The sequence below is a fragment of the Panthera leo genome, chromosome B2, assembly GCF_018350215.1.
Source record: "Panthera leo isolate Ple1 chromosome B2, P.leo_Ple1_pat1.1, whole genome shotgun sequence".
Lineage (NCBI taxonomy): Eukaryota > Metazoa > Chordata > Mammalia > Carnivora > Felidae > Panthera > Panthera leo.
The window spans coordinates 135,666,009-135,690,486 of record NC_056683.1 but is presented as its reverse complement, the minus strand read 5'-3'; the positions used below and the strand labels follow the sequence as shown (position 1 = coordinate 135,690,486).

At 41.5% G+C, this 24,478-nt stretch overlaps 1 protein-coding gene across 1 annotated transcript in view; it reads right to left on the bottom strand.

Annotated features, from left to right (window-relative positions):
- The window catches only part of CCDC170 (coiled-coil domain containing 170), a 100,271-nt gene extending 83,148 nt beyond the window's left edge, over positions 1–17,123 (bottom strand). Inside the window, exons 1-2 of the mRNA XM_042940424.1 lie at positions 16,845–17,123; positions 8,115–8,333 (exon numbers count right to left, since the gene is read on the bottom strand). Coding sequence (XP_042796358.1) covers positions 8,115–8,333; positions 16,845–17,123 — 498 coding nt within the window. The remainder of the gene's footprint in view (positions 1–8,114; positions 8,334–16,844) is intronic.
- Between the last annotated feature and the right edge of the window lie 7,355 nt (positions 17,124–24,478).

Here is a 24,478-nt window from a genome sequence, read left to right as displayed (position 1 = left end):
ATTCATCTTTGAGAAAGAGAGAGGGAGTGCATGTGAGCTAGGGAGGGGCAGAGAGAGAAAGAGAGAGTGGGGAGAAGAAGAGAGAGGGAGACAGAGGATCCGAAGCAAGCTCTGCACTGACAGCAGAGAGCCCGATGCAGAGTTTGAACTCACGAACCGTGAGATCATGACCTGAGCCAAAGTCGGACATTTAACTGACTGAGCCACCCAGGTGCTCCTGGTATACTCTTTTGTTTGTTTTAGATTTTAATTTTAAGCGATCTCTACACTCAATATGGGGCTTGACCTCACAACCTGAGATCAAGAGTCACATGCTCCACCAACTGAGCCAGCCAGGCGCTCCACAATAAGTGTTTGGTTAATGCCCTTCACCCATTTCACCCATCCCCATCCCCCACCCACCTACCCTCTGGTGACCATCTGTTTGTTCTCTATCATTAAGAGACTCTTTTTGGTTTGTCTCTCTTTTTTTTCCATTGATTGTTCTGTTTCTTAAATTCCGCATATGAGTGAAATCATAAGGTATCTGTTTTTCTCTGACATACTTAGTGCTATATTTTCTAGCCCCATCTATATTGTTGCAAGTGTCAAGATTTCATTCTTTTTGATGGCTGAATAATATCCCACTTTATATGTACCACATCTTCTTTATCCATCCATCTATCAATAGACACTCGGGCTGCTTCTATAATTTGGCTATTATAAATAATGCTGCAATAAACACAGGGGTGCATATATCCTTTGAATTCGTGTTTTTGTATTCTTTGGGTAAATACCCAGTAGTGTGATTCCTAGGTCATAGGGTAGTTCTATTTTTAATTTCTTGAGTAACCTTCATACTGTTTTCCACAGTGGCTGCACCAATTTATATTCCCACCAACAGTACAAGAGAGTTTCCTTTGCTCCACATCCTTGCTAACACTTGTGGGTTTTTTGTATTTTTTATTTTAGCCATTCTGACAGGTGTGAGGTGATCTTCTTGTAGTTTTGATTTGCAGTTCCCTCATGATGAGTGATGTTGAGCATCTTTTCATGTGTCTGTTGGCCATCTGTGTGTCTTCTTTGGAGAAATATCTGTATGTCTTCTGCCCATTTCTTAATTAGATTATTTGTTTTTTTGGTGTTGAGTTGTATAAGTTCTTTATATATTTTGGATGCTAACCTTTTAACCAATATGTCATTTAAAAATATCTTCTCCCTTTTAGTAGGTTGCTTTTTCATTTTGTTAGTAGTTTCCTTTGCTGTACGGGAGCTTAATCTGGTATAGTCTCAATAGTTTATTTTTGCTTTTGTTTCTTGTGCCTGCAGAGACATATCCGTAAATATGTAGCTAAGGCCGATGTCCAAGAGATTACTACCTATGTTTACTTTTAGAAGTTTTATGGATTCAAGTCTTACCTGTAGGTCTTTTATCCATTTGGAGTTTATTTTGTGTATGGTGTAAGAAAGTGGTCTGGTTTCATTCCTTTGCATGTAGCTGTCTAGTTTTCCCAACACCATTTAATTAAACTGTGTGCTTTTAAAAAAAAAAAAAATGTAATTGGGGTTACACTAAAACTGTAATTTTGTATCCTACATCCATCACTAAATATTAATGTTTCCCCAAGTATTCTTTAAAAATATTAAAAGCTGGGGGCACCTGGGTGGCTCAGTCAGGTAAGTGTCTGACTTCAGCTCAGGTCATGATCTCATGGTCCGGCCCGTGGGTTCGAGCCCTGAATCGGGCTCTGTGCACAGCTCAGAGCCTGGAGCCTGCTTCTGATTCTGTGTCTCCCTTTCTCTCTTCCCTTCCCCTGCTCACACTCTGTCTCTCTCTCGCTCTCTCTCTCAAAAATAAATAAAACATTAAAAAGGTAAATAAAAAATAAAAATACTAAAAGCTGCACAATATTCCATCATAAAGTTGTAATTAAACCTGACTATTTTTTATCTGGGCATTTAGTTCTCTCTCCTATCTGTCACTATTATAAATCTGTTAGAATTTCTGATTGTTCCCTTAGGATAATTTAGGATAAATTCCTGGAAGGAAAATAATTGGGTCAATGTAAATTACAAATTTAAGGATTTGGGTACATATTGCGTATGAAGTAGCACCAACTTATATTCCCAGCAATTATCTATTATAATAGTTTCATGGCACTAGGGTGACAGCTTAACTAGTTCCTTCTCAGATGTTTCTGTATCACTTTGAAGATGCCTGCATTTATTTATCACATGAATAATAACAATGGTAACATCAGTTATCACTTTGTTGAGGACTTGATATAAACAGACACAATATGAGCACTCCGCTAACACTATTGCAGTCAATCCTGACAACACTTCTGACAAAGGATGCAGAGCTCTGGCCTGCCCAAGGACCCACAAAAAGCGAGTGATGGAAACTGAATTCAAACTTGTAAGGCTATCTAATGCTAAATCCATGCTTTCCTCCGGGGGTCTGCAAATGTTTTTGTTTATGCAACCTATCAGTATGAACTGATGGAACAAACTTAAATATTTATTACACATAAATGATACAAAGTACTATACAGATTAAGTACATTACCAAATATACGCAAAATATAAATAAAGTAACATGAGATTAAGATAAATAAAAATTGAAATATTTTCTTCCTAAAACTCTCCTAAATAATTTTGTGCACCCCACACAGCCACCAGGCCAGTTTGGGGAACAGAGCCCTTACCTTCTACACTCATTTTTAGGTACACCACTTGAATGAAAGCTCCACCAGGGCAGACCCTATGTCTGTTTTTCAGCACTGCGTCCCCAGTGTCTACAACAGTGCCAGGCACAGAGTAGGCACTTGTGAAATACATATACAGTATTAATAAATGAATGAATGAATGATTTGGCTACAAGGTTGTGGGTTTCAAGGCAGAATCTAGAAATCAATTATATTTGTATCCCTAGCACCATGTACCTTTCCTAGGATATGATGAACACCTCCATAAATGTCTACTGAATGGATATCTACTCAATATCTGTTGAATAAATGAATGGATGGAGGAGTAAACGGACAAAGAGAAAGGCAAGGCTTCTTCTCTTTGTTCACATCTCTAAGGGTAGCCTATCAAACATAAAAAGACCTAGATGACACCAGAAACCATAAAATACCTAGGAATAAATCTAGCCAAAGAGGTGAAAAATCTATACACTGAAAACTATAGGAAGCTTATGAAAGAAATTGAAGACACCAAAAAATGGAAAAATATTCCATGCTCCATATTGTTAAAATGTCAATACTACCCAAAGCAATCTGCATATTCCATGCAATACCTATCAAAATAACACCAGCATTCTTCACAGAGCTAGAACAAATAATCCTAAAATCTGTATGGAACCAGAAAAGACCCCAAATAGTCAAAACAATCTTGGAAAAGGAAAATCAAAGCAGGAGGCATCACAATCCCGGACTTCAAGATGTATTACAAAGCTGTAATCATCAAGACAGTATGGTACTGGCATAAGAACAGACACTCAGATCAATGGAATAGAGAACCCAGAAACATATGGGCAACTAATCTTTGACAAAGCAGGAAAGAAGATCCAATAGAATAAAGACAGTCTCTTCAGCAAGTGGTGCTGGGAAAACTGGACGGCAACATGCAGAAAAATGAACCTGGACCACTTTCTTACACCAGACACAAAAATAAACTCAAGATGGATGAGAGACCTAAATGTAAGACAGGAAGCCATCAAAATCCTCGAGGAGAAAGCAGGCAAAAACCTCTTTGACCTTGACTACCGCAACTTCTTACTCAACACGTCTCCAGAGGCAAGGGAAACAAAAGCAAAAATGAACTATTGGGACCCCATCAAAATAAAAACTTCTGCACAGCAAAGGGAACAATCAGCAAAACTAAAAGGCAACTGACAGGATGGGAGAAGATATTTGCAAATGACATATCAGATAAAGGGTTAGTATCCAAAATCTATAGAGAACTTATCAAACTCAACGCCCAAAAAACAAATAATCCAGTGAAGAAATGGGCAAAAGACATGAATAGACACTTCTCCAAAGAAGACATTCAGAGGGCCAACAGACACATGAAAAAATGCTCCACATCACTCATCATCAGGGAAATACAAATCAAAACCACAATGAGAATACCATCTCACACCTGTCAGAACAGCTAACATTAACAACTCAGGCAACAACAGATGTTGGCGAGGATGTGGAGAAAGAGGATCTCTTTTGCACTGCTGGTGGGAATGCAAACTGGTGCAGCCACTCTAGACAACAGTATGGAGGTTCCTTGAAAAATTTAAAATAGAACTACCCTATGACCCAGCAATTGTACTACTACTTATCCAAGGGATACAGGTATGCTGTTTCAAAGGGACACATGCACCCCCATGTTCATAGCAGCACTATCAACAATAGCCGAAGTATGGAAAGAGCCCAAATGTCCATCGATGGATGAAATGGATAAAGAAGATGTGGTGTATATATATACAATGGAGTATTAGTCAGCAATCAAAAAGAATGAAATCTTGCCATTTGCAACTACGTGGATGGAACTAGAGGGTATTATGCTAAGTGAAATTAGTCAGAGAAAGACAATTATCATATGACTTCATTCACATGAGGATTTTAAGAAACAAAACAGATGAACATAAGGGAAGGGAAGCAAAAATAACATAAAAACAGGGAGGGGGATGAAACCTAAGAGACTCTTACATATGGAGAACAGAGGGTTACTGGAGGGGTTGTGGGAGTGGGGGTGGGCTAAATGGGTAAGGGCATTAAGGAATCTACTCCTGAAATCATTGTTGCACTATATGCTAACTAACTTGGATGTAAATTTTTAAAAAATAAATTAAATAAAAATACAAAAAAAAATACCTAGATGAACTTATTTACTGATTTATAATAACACTTTACTAGGGCTAAACAATGGCCCCTTAGAAGAAGTTTAGGTGGAATTTCACTCACTTCTTGTAAAAATAGAAAGTAGTAAATCTCTTATTTTTTTAAATTAGCCTTGGCTAGAGACCAACCTAGAACAGAGACATGAGCTTTAGAAGAAGCTGGAGACGAGAGGAGATAGTTGACCAAGATACACTGGGGAGGAAAGGCCATGAATTATCCATCCACATATTATTAGATAAGGATAAAAGTATAAAATATTTTTAAATGCTTATCTTGAAGGAACCAAAATTATGTGTTAATCCTTGTTAGGATGAAGGTCCATTCCTACTTAATTTGTAATCTTTCTGAATCTTGTTATGAAAATATCTTAACTAGTAAGTTTGCAATTATTTCTTTAACTCATCCTGCCTTCAGAAGCTTGTCAGGCCCTGAGAAACAGCCAAGCTTGATCTCAAGGTTTTATATACTAGATGTATATTACAGGAAATTACATTAATCAACTATCTATAACTTCAGTATCTATATTCTGTAACCTCACTGATATGTCACTTAAATTCACTCATTAATTAGAAAACAGTAAGATGTTTTGTTTTCCTTTTTCCCTCAGTTGTGACTGTAATAAACAACTCATTTCTAAAATTAGCATAAATGTGGAACTTTTCCCTGAAGCTCTTTAAGCAACTACCAGCCCCTCTTATTTCCATTCTTAAGGTGGATATTATCACCCCACCTAAATTTAAACTCCACGAGGGTATTATTATTATTATTTACAGCCACTAGGTAGTAAATACTTATTATGCTAGGTCTGTATTAAGCATTACTTAAGTATAATGCTATTGAATTCTGAGAGCAATTACATGAAGCAGTTACTACTATCCACATTCTATAAAAAATAAATTTAGATTCAAAAAGGATAAAAATTTTGATCAAACCTTACAGCTTCATTTTTCTGGCTCCTCTCCTCCCCCTCCCTACCCTTCTCCCTCAACCTCTCTTACTCTGGTTCGCTCTACCCAACCACATTATGGCCGGCTTCCAGTCCTCCAATTGGGCTTCTGAGCCTCAATCTAAATTACTCCTTGTGGTATTTGATTTCACGGCACCCAGCACTTAGCCTTCATGTAATCACCAGCTGTAACTATTATTTAATTAAAAGATTATTTATTTCCTATCTACTTCCCCCAGTAGACTATGAGGTCCACAGAGGCAGTAAAACGCCTGTTTTGTTTACCACTGTGTCTCCAGTAACTGGGTATCAGTTAAATACTATAGAATGAATAAGGGATGGAATGAATGGCTGTGTACAAAGTTCAAAACCAAGGCTGTCCGACTCCAAAGCCCACGTTGTTCCATATATGGAACATATATGGTTCAATCCATATCTGGTTAAATGTTGAAGCAATCATTTCTCCCTAAACTGAATTATTTTCGCACTCCCAATATTGCTGTCTGAAAATCTCTTCGCTATAGTAATGAGATGCCTTTTCATAATAAGGTTAAGCTCAAAGAATATAACTTTAATGAATTCATAAACTTTCCAATTACTTTTTAGGAGATACGTTCTGCTATCTACAAGTTCATAAATGTTGTACAGGTCAGGTCCAGTCCGTTTAGAAGCTAGGAGTTTAGTTCAACATAAAGTTCTACGAAATTTTTTTAAATCTGTTTATGTCAGCAAGATAACTTCTCTGGGCTGGATGCAAGGAAAATCACAGGCAAATTAATGAACTTCGGGCAGTATTCTGAGTGCAAGCAGTTTTTCAGCATTCATTGGATAGAGCTCCATGTGACATACTGGGTGTGGCTGTCAAGGCTAACGAATGCGGATTTGAAAACCCAGTCACATATGGAATCGCTTCTGCGAGAGAAATGGTGGAGACAAAAATCTCTGTTGACAACCTGATGGGATATTTTATTTATCATTATCTTACACACATCTTTTCACATGTTAAAGATTCCGGAACTCTTCCCAATGGGATTTTTCACTCTGTCTGTTATAAAACACTTAATAAATTATTTTAAATTGAAAAAAGCTTTCAAGGTGTATTGTTTTAGCTCCTATGCTGAGTGGTGTCCTGCAAACGTGAATAAGTTGCTTATTCAAACAGAAATATTTCCCTTAGAAGGGACTTGAGATATAATTTATACCATCTTCCAAAAGAGCAATTCCCTAACACCAAGAATTGTCATGAGGAGTCTTAATTCTTGTGGGACTTCATTTCAGTACTCAGCAGTTTGTATCAACCTACAGAAGGAGCAAGCAATTTTAAGATTCCCATTAAGATTACCCATCTCTTACTATTACCTCTTCTATTACTCATCAATGCTTTCTAGGCAGTGTTTCTACTGTTTCATCTCCCTGATGTCATAAACTTGGATACACTGAAATAACTTTAATATTGCTTTCAAGGAAGTGCCAGCCTACCCATCTGCCTTCATGAACAGGAGTACAAGCATTGTTCTCTACCCAGATGGCATGATTTTAAAATCATGAACCAAAAAAGACTAAAAATACTTGGTTAATTACTATCAGGAAAAAAAAAACAAAAAAAAACAAAAAATTTAACAGCCAATGTGGCCAAAACCATAATCATTGCTTTGGCAGCTATTCCCTAAAATTCTAATTGTCGATTCTAGATAATTCCATCAAGTCAACTCATTCCATTACTTAGAGTATACTGTGTGAATAGATACTGCCCATGGGTGGGCCCATGGGCATGTCGCTCAGGTTCACGTCTAGAGGATGCACAGAGGCTTTCAAGAGCTATAATGCTCCAGATTTTCAGAACTGGGCTTTCTGAAAGAGAATCATTTAAAATTTCAAAAGCATGGCTTTGCATATAAATAATGAAGCCCTGAGGATTCACAGCACAAAATTTATTCCCGTAAGTTGTAGAGGAGAGAACAGACCAGGCTGGAAAATCATTTTCCCACCTGGAAGGGGATGTGTGGCTCCAGTTCGTGGAAGAAGGAGACATGACCAGCGCTTAGATGTTGCCCACCCTCTCGAGACCTGACACCTGAGATGAGTGGGGAGAATAATAAAAACAGCAGCCAACTCCCTAGGTTCCCACAGTGTTGCCCATGGAGATGAACGTCAGCTGCACAGCCAGACCTGTGAGGCTGCTTAGCTCCTGGGAGTGGGATGAGTAACAATGATAGATTGCTGTGCCCTTGGGGTCCCAGGGCAGCCCCGCCTCCTGCACTCACTCCTCAAGCAGGGAAGGAAGACCGTACCTTCATTTCCCATTTTTCCAAGGAAAGCAAAAACACGCCGCACAGCTGGACCTTCAGAAGCCAGAGCAAAGCCCAGGGAATCAACAGAGACTCATGCCCAAGTCCCCAAGGGAAGCGGGAGCTGAGAAGGCAAAGGATGGTCTTCAGCCCAAATGCTCCTCCCCCAGTGCCAAGATATTCAAAACCACACCCATCCCCACCTGCAGAAACTGAGCTCACCTACGGGAAAGAGGGAGTGAGGAAAACAATTGGAATAAATTCCTTTGAATTGACAAGATGGTATTTTTCTTCTAAAGAGAGGAAACAGTGTCTCCTGGATTAAGCCAAGTTATTAGAAAACATCTTTGCCCACCTAAAGATACAAACTTCATACTCACTACCTATGTAGTATCTGTACTTCAGGAACTCACGAAGAGAGCTATCTATCCTCTGCTAAATACAAAAAAAAAAAAAAAGTTAAAACTAAAAAAAAAATCCTGATATGTGAACAAGAAAACAATAGAAACAGAGCAACTAGGTATTGCCCAGGATGTATAAATCTGAGCAGCAGACACTATTTCTCCAGAGAAGTAACTTCTTTAAGGCACAGGTTAATACACTTAAGCTTTAGGGATAAATGTTGTGAGAAACCTGCCTATAAAGAAAGTTTCTGCCCTGAAAACACCATCCATCGTGTACCATCATAGTAACACTTCTTATTTGCTTGGAAGGCCGTGGCCTGAAGTGGAGAGTGCTGGGTGTGAGGCTAACTTTGGCAAAGACTGACTCCTGGTTGCCTGGGCTGCCGTAACAAAACACCACAGACTGTGGCTTCAACTACAGATGTTTATACCTCACAGTTCTGGAGGATGGGAAGTCCAAGATCAAGGTGCCAGCTGATTTGGCTCCTGGTGACAACTCCCTTCCTAGCTCGCAGATAGCCATCTTCTCACAATGTCCTCACAGTGCAGAGAGAGCTCCAGTCTCTTCCTCTTCTTATAAGGACACTAATCCCACCATGGGGGCCCAGCCTCATGACCTCATCCAAACCCAGTTAACCTTCTGATGGCCTCATCTCCAAACACTAGAGATTCCCATTCCCAACAGTCTACTGACCATCACCTGCAGGTCCTGCTGGCACTTCAAAGCCAACATCATCTCCCCACCACCTCCAGCAGCAAAGCCTGCCCACCTCCATCCTTGCCACTGGTCCCCAAGAGCACCCTGTGTGATTGTTTGTTTGTATTTCCTGCTACATCCTTACCTGAGCCCAGGCACCCTTTTACTCCAGGAACCCTTTCCTCCACCCTTTTCTGAACTTCTACATATTACCATTTATTGTTTACATAACTACACTGTGAGACCAATAGCTGGAAACAGGGTTTTTCTGTTGTAACTCCATTTGTTGCAGGCACACGCTTTTTTAAGTTTTATTGCAAGAATAACCCAATAAATCCAAGTACATGCTTCACTTGGATTCACCAACTGAGAACATTTTGCCACATTTGACTTACTCCTTACTCTATGTGTTTATTACAGTTATGATTGCTAATTCATGGGTAATTTGCCAACATCATGGCCCTTCACCCCAAATACTTCAGCATGTATCTCCTAAGCGCAAGAATAGTCCTTTGCATAAAATAGTCAAATTTATGGGGTGCCTGAGTGGCTCAGTCGGTTAAGCATCAGACTTTTCTTTTTTTTTTTTTTCAATATATGAAATTTATTGTCAAACTGGTTTCCATACAACACCCAGTGCTCATCCCAAAAGCATCAGACTTTTCATTTAGGCTCAGGTCATGACCTCATGGTTTGTGAGTTCGAGCCCCACGTCAGGGTCTGGGCTGATGGTGCAGAGCCTGCTTGGGATTCTCTCTCTCTCTCTCTGTCTCTCTCTCTCTCTCTCTCTCTCTCTCTCCCTGTATGCTCTCTCTCTCTCTTTCTCAAAAAATAAACTTTAAAAAACAGTGAATATAAGGAATTTACCAATGACACCATAATTATTCACTAATCGCCTCAATACTGTTCCTTGGAGCAGCTATGACTACATTACCTGTGTTGTCAACCACCTTCCGTCTGTTTGATCTGTAACAGGTTCTCAGCCTTCCTTTAACTTTCATAACATCAATAACAAGATAAACGGACATACAGCTCCTAACATGATACACTGAGAAACACATCCCTCATAGAGAATTACCATAAATTCCAAATATGATTAGGCTGAATCAATGATGAGGAAACACTGGACATACCCCAAATCAGGGACATTCTACAAGCTGTGCTCTTTTTTTTTTTTTAATTTATTTTTTTTAATTTATATTTTATGTTTATTTATTTTTGCGACAGAGAGAGACAGAGCATGAGCAGGGAAGGGGCAGAGAGAGAGGGAGACACAGAATGTGAAGCAGGCTCCAGACTCTGAGCTGTCAGCACAGAGCCCGACGTGGGGCTCGAACCCACAGACTGTGAGATCATGACCTGAGCCGAAGTCGGACACTTAACCGACTGAGCCACCCAGATGCCCCAAGCTGTGCTCTTTTTAAACGCACTGCTCTCATTCCTGCCTAAGGGCCTTATGATTTCTGAGAACATTCCTTCCTGGCGTCATTCACAACTCAGCACAGACATCATCTCCTTGGGGAGCCCTCCCTAACCATCCTTTCACCCCAGCCAATTTTGATCCTGTTTATCCTGCTTTATTTTCTTGTTAAAGCATTTAGCATTCTGTTTTTTGTTTTACCATAAATTACCTTATCTACTTTTTTACTTTTTTTGTTATCTATTTCCCTGCACAAGAATATAAGGTTTATAAAAGTGGGGCCATATCTAAAACAGCGCCTGCTTTAAGCGTCCAACTTCGGCTCAGGTCATGATCTCAGTTTGTGGGTTCGAGCCCCATATCAGGCTCTGTGCTGATAGCTCATAGCTTGGAGACTGCTTTGGATCCTGTATCTCCTTCTCTATCTGTTCCTCCCCCATGCTCGCTCTCTCTCTCTCTCTCAAAAATAAAAATTAAAAAAAATTTTTTTAAGAAAAAAAAAATACACCCTCTCTTTATAGCTGCTAAAGGAAAGAATCTCTGTATCTTCTGTGCCTAACAGAGAGCTTGGGACTCAATGGGTAGTTGCCAGGTAGGCGACTAACACAATGCATGATTCACTAAGCAGATTATTTCTGGTTCAGATTTCCTCCCAACTTCTCATTTTTGCTTACTTCCAACATTCACAAGATGTCAACATCAAGACTTCCTTTTTGGTATTCTCCACTAGAATTCTCCATTTCTTTTACCCTGAAGTGGAAGAGACTTAGGGAAATGTGACAATTACAGTCCAGTCTGAAAGTTGTTCCCCTTTGCACTGACCCTGAGGTTAGGCTATAATGACCCGAGTATGCTGAAAACGCATTTCTGCACAAAGTGAACAGGGAAGATTCAAGAGGGAAATCACAGAGTTAATTCAATGCAAAGGAAGTTACTCAGTCACTCAGAAATAAAATTCATATATTTGTTTTTATAAGCAATATTTAAGATATTTTATTCAAGCACTATCCAAACGTAGATAGAGCAGCCATAATTGGTAGTTATGCTGGTATCGGTAAGAAAGAGTATGTATGGTCCTCGTCAGCAATGCCTCTGAAGTCCTCTACCTTAGATCAAAGGCACCAAAGTGCCAATTTTTAAAAGGGGGGAAAAAAATTGGAAGCAAAACAAAGAAAAACAACCTTGGGTAAAGTACACAGCATAAAGAATTCCCGGGCAGCAAGTGCTACTCCCCTTCTCAATTAAAAATGTTTAAGTTGTCCTTGAACGCAGAAAAAGTAAGTCTTTATAATTAGTCAATGTAATTCAAGTGCAAACCAAGGAGCACTCGCTACTGTTTCAAACATACATCACTTTGTATTTGGTAACATTAAGTAAATACACACACATTTAAAAACACACAAAGAAAAACTTGCTCTGTTTGGTGTTCAGAAAGCTCTCCTACCTGTCCTTTGAATGCTCTCTCTCATGCAGCATTCTAAAGCCAGGTGGTCAAAGAATGATTAGATAACAGAAGAAACTAAGTGTTGTAGTTAAAATAAAACTAGATATACAGATGGTGGGTGTGTCTAATGTTCTCTCATGATCAGATTGTCATCATTTACCTTTTTTTTTTTTTTTTAAGTGTATTTATTTTGAGAGAGAGAAAGGAAAGAAGAGAGAGAATTCCAAGCAGGCTCCAAGTTGTCAGCGCAGAGCCCGTCGTAGGGCTAGAACCCACAAAATGCAAGATCATGACCTGAGCTGGGATCATTGCCTGAGCCGAAATCAAGAGTCCATCACTCAACCGAGCCACCCTGGTGCCCTTTAATAGCTCTCTTACCAATTTCTGCCTGGTTGATATTTCAGCTGGTAACAGAGGTATGTGGGAAAAATTCTACTCTAGTTTGGATTTGTCTATATCTCCTTAGAGATTTTTGCTTCTGTCAATATTTGTTTTACATATTTGAATGCTAAGTTTTGATGCCATGTTACTGCATATACATTTTACAATTCTTACAACTTCCTGTTGAATGAAAACTTTTATTATTGTGAGACAGTGATATAATTTGTATCATTATAGTGACTCCCTTTACCTCTAGTAGTACATTTTTGCCTTAAAAGTATTTTGTACATTATATCTAATCAGCTTTCTCTTGCTTATTTTTTGCCTGATAAATTTTTTTATAGACTCTATTTTCAACCTTTCCATGTACTTTTGTTTATATGTCTTTCATAGGCGGGTCTAGGTGGCTCAGTCAGTTAAGCATCCAACTTTGGCTCAGGTCACCACCTCACAATTTGTGAGTTTGAGCCCTGCATCAAGCTCTGTGCTGACAGTGCAGACCCTGCTTTGGATCCTCTGTCTCCCTCTCTCTCTGCCTCTCCCTTGCTCTCTCTCTCTCTCTCTCTCATAAATAGACATTAAAAAAAAATTTTTTTTTAAGTGGAAATAGTGGAGGGGTACCTGAGTGGCTCAGTCAGTTAAGCATCCGACTTTGGCTCAGGTTATGAGCTCACAGTTCGTGAGTTCCAGCCCCGCATCAGGCTCTGTGCTGACAGCTCAGAGCCTGGAGCCTGCTTCCGATTCTGTGTCTCCCTTTCTCTCTCCCCCACCCCAGCTCGTGCTTTGTCTCCCTCTCTTTCAAAAAATAAACATTTTCTGGGGTGCCTGGGTGGCTCAGTCGGTTGGGCGTCCGACTTCGGCTCAGGTCGTGATCTCACAGTCCGTGAGTTCAAGCCCCACGTCAGGCTCTGTGCTGACAGCTCGGAGCCTGGAGCCTGTTTCAGATTCTGTCTCGCTCTCTCTATGACCTTCCCCCATTCATGCTCTGTCTCTCTCTGTCTCAAAAATGAATAAGCATTAAAAAAAAATTATAAAAAAATAAAATAAAATAAACATTTTTTAAAAATTTTAATATTAAAAAAAAAGTGGAAATACTGGAGAAATAAAGGGAAAACTGACTTTACTTCCTTCATAACTATACTTGACCAGTTCCAAGTCCTTTGCTTTGAGGACCTAATGCTGTAGGTAACCTGTGTTGCTATTCACATTTTCTTCAACAACCCCATCAGACAGTTATTCTAATTAATCTGTTTTTTTTTTTTTTTTAATTTTTTTTTTCAACATCTATTTATTTTTGGGACAGAGAGAGACAGAGCATGAACGGGGGAGGGGCAGAGAGAGAGGGAGACACAGAATCGGAAACAGGCTCCAGGCTCTGAGCCATCAGCCCAGAGCCTGACGCGGGGCTCGAACTCACGGACTGCGAGATCGTGACCTGGCTGAAGTCGGACGCCCAACCGACTGCGCCACCCAGGCGCCCCTAATTAATCTGTTTTACAGAGAGGAAAGAAACTTGCTCAAATTCCCCACAGCGGCATGTACTGGAGCCGTAACTTTGGCTCAGGTCTTCTAGGTACGTGAAAACACTGGCCAAGCAAAGCCACCCTATGTCTGTGGCCTCTCATACCACATCCAATCACTTTTTACCAAATGACTGCTATAGCTTTTTGCTGACTGGCATCATTTTAATAATTTGGTAACATTTTTCAGCTCCCATGCCTTATTTCAAATGCATGGCAAAGTTACACTGTTCTGCTTAACGCTGTATTTGTAAATTTCCCCAAAGCATGTTTCTGTCTTCCATGCTTGAGCTGTTATACTTCAACTCACACAATATCACTCTTGGTATTCATCACATTCTCTAACCTAGTAAAGCTCCGATGATGATTTCAGTAGAGGTAAACCCAACTTGAGAAAAATGCAGCATTAAATCTGGTTCGTGGGTGATACCAACAGAAATCACTGTTTTTGTGTCTGTTTCTCTTGATTATGAACTCTTGAGTCTTCATTGAGAGCAAAGACTGTCAAATTCATTTTCAAATTGTTTTTAATGTTTATTTATGTTTGACGGGGGAAGAGAGACAAAGCACCAGTGAGGAAAGGGCAGAGAGAAAGAGGCAGACACAGAAGCTGAAGCAGGCTGCAGGCTCTGAGCTGTCAGCACAGAGCCCGACCCGGGGCTGGAACTCACAAGCCACGAGATCACGACCTGAGCTGAAGTTGGAAACTTAACCGACTGAGCCACCCAGGCATCCCTCAAATCCATTTCTTTTACCCTCAGTATCTCACACGGATCCTTAATTACTGATTGTTGAGGTGGTGACTGAGGCATTAATGGAGGTATCGGTGATGACAGTAGTGATACAGATGCCAAGGCCAATTCCAAAAGCTATATAGAATAAGAATGGCTCATATTAATAAGCACTTATTCTGTCACTCTGTTGGATGCATCAAATATATTAACTGTGAAATCCCAAAACTATCCTATGTGGTAAATACTCTGGTGCCGTGCTTCAGATGAAGAAACTCAAGTTTAGAGACGTAAGGAATTCTCTTGCTCATGGCATCACAGGTAATAAGTGATATAATCAGAACTGCCTGAACTCAAAACTAATACCTTCAGCCTCGGCAGTATTCTCCTTCCTCAAACAGTTGCATACTATTGTATTTAGTCTGTTTTTCAGTGCATGATGTTGTAGTAGGAAAAGTACTACTAAACTGTCAAAAGCAGGATATTTAAGTCCCGGCTACCTCAGCTGCTAATTGAGCAAGCCATTTCGACATCTATACAATGGGAAATTCTTGCCTTACCTACCCGAGTTATATGACTGTCACAGATGAAGTATTTAGCACACTGACAAATTAACTGTAACAAATCCTGGTCTTTCTGCTTCTACTTTTAGTCTCAATAAAATTTACGTCTTTCAGGTCAATTAAAAGGCTTGGTAAAAATTTTCCTTTGTGTAGGCAGATAAATTTATCCTTAAAATCTCAATATGAACCAAGAAGACTATGCAATATGATCACTTATTTATTGCTAAAGCTTTTGTTTTTTCACTTTTACAGTGGAAAACTCTGGCAAACACCACCAATCAGGACCACCAAAAGTGGGACGAAGTGACCTCATGTACATCCCGGTGTGATGCACTGAAACACATCACTTTAGAGTTCTTCTACCAAAAATCTAACGAAAAACAACCAAACTTTTTCTACAAGACAAGTGACCTAGACTCTGTAAAAATATCAGTGTCATCAAAACCAAAAAGACTGGGGAACTCTTCAAGGTTTACAGAGACTAAAGACACATAACTAAATACAATGCATGATAATGAAAAAGTATGCTGCAGTAAATGGCATTATTGGGACAATTGGCAAAATTTTTGTAGATAGCATATATTAGATAAAATTACTGTAGCGATGTCAAACACCCTGAATATGATCAATGTATTTTGGTCAGAGAATGTGTTTCTCCTAGGAGATACCTACTAGAATATTCAGGGATGAAGGGCCATGACGTCTACAACGTACTTTCAATCGTTTTTCCAAACAAATATAAATAATAAAAAAAAAAAAGGCTACATACTTATGCACGGACTAAGATACTTAATTCACAGAGGATACCATATTGGGATAAAATGTCAAGTGGAAAAAAATTAGTTTTATTTGTACAATATGTTACTGATTTTCCACAAGAAGCCAAGAATCAGAGAAGTCGAAATATAGGTCAGATGTAAAGCAGCATTCAAAGGTGCTGAGTATTAGAAGAATTCCTATAACATGTTTGAGAATCCACCCCATTTTTGAATCTAAGAGTGCCCCCGCCAGAGGAATTTCTGTGGTCAGTAGGGTTAGGCTGAGGACAACTCTCAGGTTAGCAATTCAGCTGAACACAATGCCTCCCCCGTCCCTGGTAACACCCCTAACACACTATGCCTAACACACTATGACCCTAATGCCAGGTGAAAAGGAGATAACCCGGGCTGAGCCAGCCCTAACTTCGTGTGTGTGCGCGTTTGTGCGTGCGTTACTGCACATCTGATGCCCCAAAGTCCCCGGTGCTTAAGTACCTCCTGAGAGTAATTGAATACATAGATCCAAGGACGACTTAATGGTTGTTTACAGGGTGATTAGCAACGAAAAGGCCAGCAACTTTGCTCAGGACCGTCATTAATTCTACCACACCAGAGCTTGAAGAAACTGCTCTGAATCACTTCTCACTAGGCAAGCAGTGGAAGTTAAATGAACGAAGAGGGCGGGGGTCGGGGAGGGTCGACAGGAGCGGTCTTTAGAGTTTCACCCGTTTAAACACAGAGAAGCAAACTGGTACCACCTAAAGCTCAGACGCGCTTCACAAACTCACGACCCGCCCATAACTTCCTAAAATTACCCAGCCAGCCGCGGGCAGTTCCAGTCCACTTCCAAGGCGGGGCCGGACCCTCCACGATGCACCCACGCCCTGGGAAGAAGTTTGCAAATGTGAGCGCCCGGGCGCCCCGCGGCCGTTCACCTCCGGGTGCTCCGCGGCGTTCGGGGAGGCCGCCTGGGGCCACCCCCGCGCGCGGCCGGCGGGCTGGGACCGTACCTCGGGCGCGGGCGACGAGGCGCTGCGGGCGGCGTGACCGGCCGGGTCCAGGCGCCTGGAGCCGGAGGAGCGGCCGCGGCTCATGGCGCGCTCGGAGCGCAGGCGACGCGGAGCGCAGGGTGCGGGTGCGGGCGCGCGTGCGCGCGCGTCTCCTCGGGCAACTAGCAAACGAGGGCCCGCGGCGCTCGCGGGCCCTGGCGGCGGGCGGGGCTGCGGCCTCGGAGATGCGGCTCGGGGCCGCGGGACAGACCCAGATCCTGCGGACTGCGTCCTGCGGCGGCCTGGGAGGCCCTGGCGGCCCCGTCTGGCCTAGGCTTGGTTGAGCGGCAGACACTCGCCAAAAGGCTGGGGGTCCCGGGTCTTCGCCGTGGGGCTGCCCCACGGGCGTGATTCCAGGTCTTGTCCTTCCGCCGGGCAGGCACAAGTGACAACGAGTGGTCGGTGGTATGGTCAACGTTACGGCGCTGGCGCGCCGGATGTGTGGGAGGATGCTGACACAAAGGTGAAGAGCGTTTATGTAGCACCTGCTGTGTGCAGACGCTGTGCTCCTTCCAAGGCCGGCTTCCGGGGCGTGCAGCCTGGGCGCTTGTACAGGCCCTATGCTCAGCAGGGTCCCGTGCTAGGTTGAATGTTTGGCTTTTCCAGCCTTGGACTTCTTAACGATTTTGGAACACAGGCCCCTGTATTTTCATTTTGTACTGGTTTCTGCAAAGTAAGTAGCCCGTCCTGGTGAGTGTGCTTGCATTTAACCTTCTCAACAACCCCGCAGGAAACTGTAATAGTAATATTAGTGTTAGTGACAGCCATAACTTCTAGTTATGAAACACCGAAGTGTTCTTACAAGAGCTATTCTAAGTGCTTTCGAGGTAAAAATCTCCTCGAATAAAACAAGATTATGAAGTGGACATTAGAATGATCCATTGTTAAGATGAGGAAACAATCACAAGGAAATGAAATAACTTGTTCACGCGTATACAGCTAGCTGGTCAGGGGCAGAATGAGGATCAGACCCCAGACCATAGGCCTAAAGCACAGAGAAGGGAGCATCCTGCGGAAGGTTCCACTCTTTGCAGCAGAGCTTAAAAATGGAGCCCCACTCACCTCACTTGAAAGCCCTCGGCAGACCTCTGTGCTGTTCTAAAATAAAATAAAATCAGAGAGATAGGAGCTCTTCTGGGATTCCATCCAGTTATCCCGCATGCATCCATTATTGGCTGAGGATTTCTTGGCCTTGACAATGGCTTTTGATTTTACAGTTAACCTTGCCACCGATCCAATCCATAATCACGTAAAAGGCTTTCACTTGAGCACCATTAAAAAAAAAAAAAAAATCCTTAAGGGAAACTGAGGCTTTCAGAAATCTATTAATAGTATAATTTGTGAAAGTCTGGGTGGCTCAGTCAGTTGAGCATCTGACCCTTGATTTCTGCTCAGGTCATTATCCCAGGTTTGTGGCATAGAGCCCCCCACCCCTCCAGCTCCACACTGAGCCTGCAACCTGCTTAAGATTCTCTCTCTCCTTCTGCCCCTCTCTGCTGCTTGCTCTCTCTCTCTCTGAATAAAAATAAAAATATAATAGTATAATTTGTAATAACCATGTTTTCAAAGTGCAGTTTCTCCTTGCAGTGGAATCGCTACACAGTTCTTAAATTTTCAATAAAAATACACTGCCCGAGAAAACACATAGTTGATGAAACCCCAAGTCACCTGGCGGAGAACCAAGCCGAGGAAGTCCCTTCTCTATTAACTCCAGCATCCAGTTGTTCCAGAATTCAATTTTATGAAGTCTAATTCTGGTCACGGTGGTCAACCTTGTAACTCTTCTTCATGACAACATAAGATATGAAAAGATTGAATTCCCACAGTCTTTTTAAAAGTCAGCATCGGTTAGGGTGCCTGGCTGGCTCAGTTGGTAGAGTGTGTGAGTCTCGACCTTGGGGTTGCAGGTTCAAGCCCTACATAGGGTGTAAAGGTTACTTAAAATAAAAGTCTTTTAAAAAAAAGTCAGTATTGGTGATGGATGCATTAACTAACTAGATGGGAGGAATCCTTTCACGATGCGTATATACATCACCACTATAAACACTTTGTGTATCCTACAGTTGTATTTGTCAATTACACTAAAGCTGGGAAAAAAACAAATACACACAATGAAAACATTTTAATCAGTGTTAAAAATTTTTTTTCTCTGAATAACAGCAATGCACTTCCGTGTAAGTGGGAGCAGGAAAAGTGCTGGGCTGGCCCCTGTCCAGATGCCTTTGAACTTTCTGGCCTGTCAAGACATGAGTCAAGTGACTCTTCAAGGCAACATCTGATGATGCGTCCTTTGAGGGTTGAGAGGGAGGACTGAGTCTAGAGGGAGGCCTGAGCTGGACTGTGGAAAGGACCACAATTTGGGACCAGCTGGCACAATGCTGTGGAACATGCAAGCTGGCGGTGGGGGGACTCTGGGCATGATGACAGTTTAATTAAGCAAGGGAGGGAGATCAGGATGAACAAAGCAAGTTCCAGCCTAGATTTCTCACGAAACTGCATGTATGGATAGTATATTATGATCCATCATACCTCGGTACACACTTCTGCTTTCCTTTATAACAACAACAGAGGCAGAAAGCTACCAGCTGTGTGACCTAGTACACCTCCTGTAAATGCTTCTTCCAGATTCAATGCCAGGCTGAATTTGGGCCATGGTGTCTAGGAACTCTTCTGCTGCTCAAGTTTTGGAAGAGCACTGTTAGGAAGTTGCACCCAGAGGAAGACAATGGTACAACAGTAGGCAGGATGCATTGGAGGAGGTGGAGGCAGGGCGAGGAGGTCTTCAGGATGGGCTGTTGGGGACCCCCTGAGATTTGGCTCTGGTAGGAATGGGGGTGGAGGTGAGGAGGAGAGGGACGATCTGGAGTCTGAGCACCCAGCTGGACTGGAAGTGGAGTGAGGCCTGAGAGGCTGCAAGGAGATAAAGCAGAGGAGAGAGGAGGAGAGTTCGGCTTGGGACACATTTAGTCTGCGGTTCTGATAGGGGAAGGCAAATATTTTGCAGTTTGGGAACAAGCAGTCCTGGGCACATCCAGCATAAACCAGAATCTCCAGCTCATTCTGCTATAATGTTAAATTTTATCCTGAAATGTGTTTATAAACCTGGCACGCTAAGGTATATGTTAAATAAACACGAACTCTGAGACGAGATAAAAATGCCTCCTAAGGAGCTCTGGGAAAATGCAGAACTATCTACCAGGTGCCCGGGTGGCTTGGTCAGTTAAGCCTCCAACTTTGCTCAGGTTACGATCTCAGGGTCTGTGGGTTCGAGTCCCGCATCGGGCTCTGGGCTGACAGCTCAGAGCCTGGAGCCTGCTTCAGATTCTGTGTCTCCCTCTCTCTGCCCCTCCTCCTGCCACGCTCTGTCTCTCTGTCTCAAAAATAAATAAAACATGACACACACAAAAAACCCTCTTTCCAGCACTTGAGGTCTTATTCCCTTGTGATGTCACACGTTTATTGCTGTGGTCTCTCCTTTTCTTTGTTTGCTCGTTTATCTCACAAGGTATACGTGTTTCTCATGGCAAAATTCGTAATATGACAATAAATTTGGGGGCTTTCGACTTGTATTTAGAAACCTGTCACGGAAACCACTCCTATAACATGTTAGTTGTCTAAAGCTTGTTTTAAACGAGTATTATCTGATTTAAATATTTTCCTAAACAACTAAAGGAAACATGCAAACAACCAGTGTTAGTCAAAAGCATCAGATTAAGAAATTATGAAATTCTCCAAAGAAAAATGGAGCGATAATGGTTACAAAAATATTTTGGCTGTTACACAGCAAGATAATCTTTAAAAGAGAGGTAAGCAGTATGGAAAGGATATCACTGCTGTATTATCACTTTAGCAGAGGTATCACTGAAGAATTAGAACTGATCCATGTAGTTGGGTCAGACAAAAAGCCAGCCCCTCCTTGGGAGCTGGAAATAATAGACTACCAAGTGAAAATGTTGTAGGGTCAAGCATTTCCCCTGCTTTAACAAAGTTGGCAATCAGTGGGTTCACCCTTAAGTGAAATCAGATTATAAATGAAATCTAGTTCTCCGAGAACTAGAAAGAACCAGCAAAGTATAAACTTTGCTGGGGGGTGAGGGGGAAGCACCAGCAAAATATACACTTGTGTGAGAGATCTTTTCCTTTTATAAAAATAGTAAAAGTCCTTGGGTTTATCTCTGGACTTTGAGGCCCTCAAACAGACGTCAAGTGAACGGACACTGGGGCCAGGCTGCCTGAGATGAAATCTTGGCTTACTCTCATTCTAAATTGCTTAGAACTTTGGAAGATCACAGTCTTAAAAATGAGCACTGGGTGTTGTATGGAAACCAATTTGACAATAAATTATATTTAAAAAAACGTTTTTTTAACTACCCCATATATACAAACAAATTCTTAAAACATTTTCTTTCCTTTGAGAAAATAACGGATTCAGAAAGTTTGTAGGGAGCAGCCGGAAGCAAGAGACGTGCCTTATCCCCAAGACCTTAGAAATCAGTTGGCTTCACTGGATTAAACAAAACGGAGATATGCAAGATACTTTATAAGGACACTATTTCCCCAGCCAAGACAGAACTCTAACTGAATACATTAACATATATAAAGAAGGAATGTGGTAATCACAATAGAGGTTATTGTACAATGGGAACTCAGGGGAAAGGCAGTGGACCTCAAATGTTAATACTGTCTTGTCCACTTGATACTTAATTTCTCACCGAAATTAATAAATGAGATTTTGAGCTTTAGAAGATCCAGATTCTATGCCCCAAGCCTGCAATCCTGTGGCTACAGTCTCCCCATGCATTCACAGGACATGTCAGGAATGTTCCAGAAACAGGACCCTCATGTCAGAGTATACTCTAAAACAGCAATGAAAAAAAATGAACGCAGTTCTTCAGGATCCTTTTGCTCCCACAAGTTGGACCAATGGGTCTTGAAGGACGAATGTTAAAAATTCCACCAAAAAACATGATAATTTGCCAAACATTCCATTAAATCAACTTTTAAAAGCAAATGTGGTTTCTAAATTAAGCAAAACCCCAGCTTCTTCTAGATCTTTAAAATGTCTTTGTTATTTTGGAAACTCTTATGGCTTTGGGTGGGGAGTGTGGGATTTTCCTGACCCTATTTTAGACACGCTTTAAATTTCTTTTAAAATAATGCCAACTTTCTTTCAAAAAACAACAAATAATTCTTGTTAATAAGACATTTGTAAAAGTTGAGGGTGAAAAGTTTCTCATATGCTCTCCTCTGGCTTGTCAGGATTGGTTCTGGCTTTCGCTGAGGTTTTCACAAAAATAATCAAAACCATTTTGATGATTTTTCTGATTCAGACCAGGCTACATTTTATTAGCAATTGAGATTTAGCCAACTATGTTCATATGATATATATTACAACTATAATATATAAAGCGATTCTCATCTGCTCGTCTCAACAATATCATAAAAATAAATTAGCCTAATTTTTGAAAAGAGATTTTTATCTTCTGCTGAGTTCAGAGACTTAGCCTCAGTTGAAAATAACCTCTTTATAAGCTTGCATTACTAGTCATAAATGTCCTTGGTCTATAAAGCTTCCTCTAATAAAAGAGAAAGAGGACGAAGAAAGATACAGAAAGTTGAGCACTCAGCTAACCATTTCTTTTTTTTTTTTTTTAATGAATGCCTCAGGCTTCCCAAGGACAGATGTCTCTTGAGGTTGTTCCTCAAAGCTTCATCTTTGATACAAAACACTGATTTATGAGGATAAACTGTCTTTATTTCATTGGATCAATCAGCCACAATTACTTATTACCGGCACCATACAGAGCAGTGACCAGGAGGTACAGTGAGTTAAAAAGAGAGGAAAAGGTATTTAAGTCTAACCTCAAGGACTTTCAGATTAATGAGGAACCGTCAGATATGGAAAAGAGGAAAACCAAAAAAAAAAAAAAAAAAAAAAAAAAAAAAAAAACACACAACCACAGACAAAACCAGTCACTGAGCGATATTGAAAACATGGCAAGTCATAGCTGGAGTTGTAGAAGGACCTGGTGATAGCCAGAGAAAGACTTCACTGAGGAGCTGCATCCAACTCCACAAGATAAAATGAGAAAAAGTAAGACTTTTCTAATTCACATCATGCTTCAGGCTGCACCATTGTATAAGCACCTATGTGAACAAAACTCCCTGAATCTGTCGTTAGACACTGCAGTGTTCACACATAGTCACAGAAACTCTAGCCTGACTTGCCCCAAAGCAAAACCAAATCCAAGGCCCAGGCTTGTGTTTTCCAGTTCTGACATCGCACTCATACATGTGTCGGAGACTGGTAAGCTATTCACCGAGCCTGGGTAGGCACGGCCTTTGGTTTGTGGCTGGAGAAGCGTGTGGCTTCCGTGTTTGCTCTAAAAAGCTCTTGAGTGATTCCGTGTGCCCTCTCTTCTCCTGTCTTCTGGCTAGACCCTGATTCCAGGATGACCTCCACATATTGAAGGTGGTACAGCCTCCAACAGCCGGGATCCCTGAATATCTGCATAGAGCAGATAACGCCCTTACTTCACACACACACACACACACACACACACACACACACACACACACACACGCATCCTGGGCAACTGGATTTCCTAAGAGTACATTCTGTTCTGTTAAAGCACTGAGCTTCGGGGCGCCTGGGTGGCGCAGTCGGTTAAGCGTCCGACTTCAGCCAGGTCACGATCTCGCGGTCCGTGAGTTCGAGCCCCGCGTCAGGCTCTGGGCTGATGGCCCGGAGCCTGGAGCCTGTTTCCGATTCTGTGTCTCCCTCTCTCTCTGCCCCTCCCCCGTTCATGCTCTGTCTCTCTCTGTCCCAAAAATAAATAAAAAACGTTGAAAAAAATAAAATAAAATAAACCACTGAGCTTCAACAACTAGCATCACCTTAACTATACAATGTGTCCTTTTGAAAACACAGAAAACTAAAACAAAGAGATGTGTCATCCTGTTGAACTATGTCGGAGAATGTTAGAAATTTATGAAAGGAGTTGTATTATGAATTCCTATTTATTTTATGTATTTTTTAAGTTTACTTATTTATTTATTTTTAATTTTTTTATTATTTTTTAACGTTTATTTATTTTTGAGACAGAGAGAGACAGAGCATGAACAGGGGAGGGGCAGAGAGAGAGGGAGACACAGAATCTGAAACAGGCTCCAGGCTCTGAGCAGTCAGCACAGAGCCCGACACGGGGCTCGAACTCATGGACCGCGAGATCATGACCTGAGTCGAAGTCAGACGCTTAACCGACCGAGCCACCCAGGCGCCCCTAAGTTTACTTATTTAGATACAGAGACAGCATGAGCGGGGGAGAGGCAGAGAGAGAGGATAAGAGAGATAATCCCAAGCAAGCTCTACACCATCAGCACAGAGCCCGACATGGGGC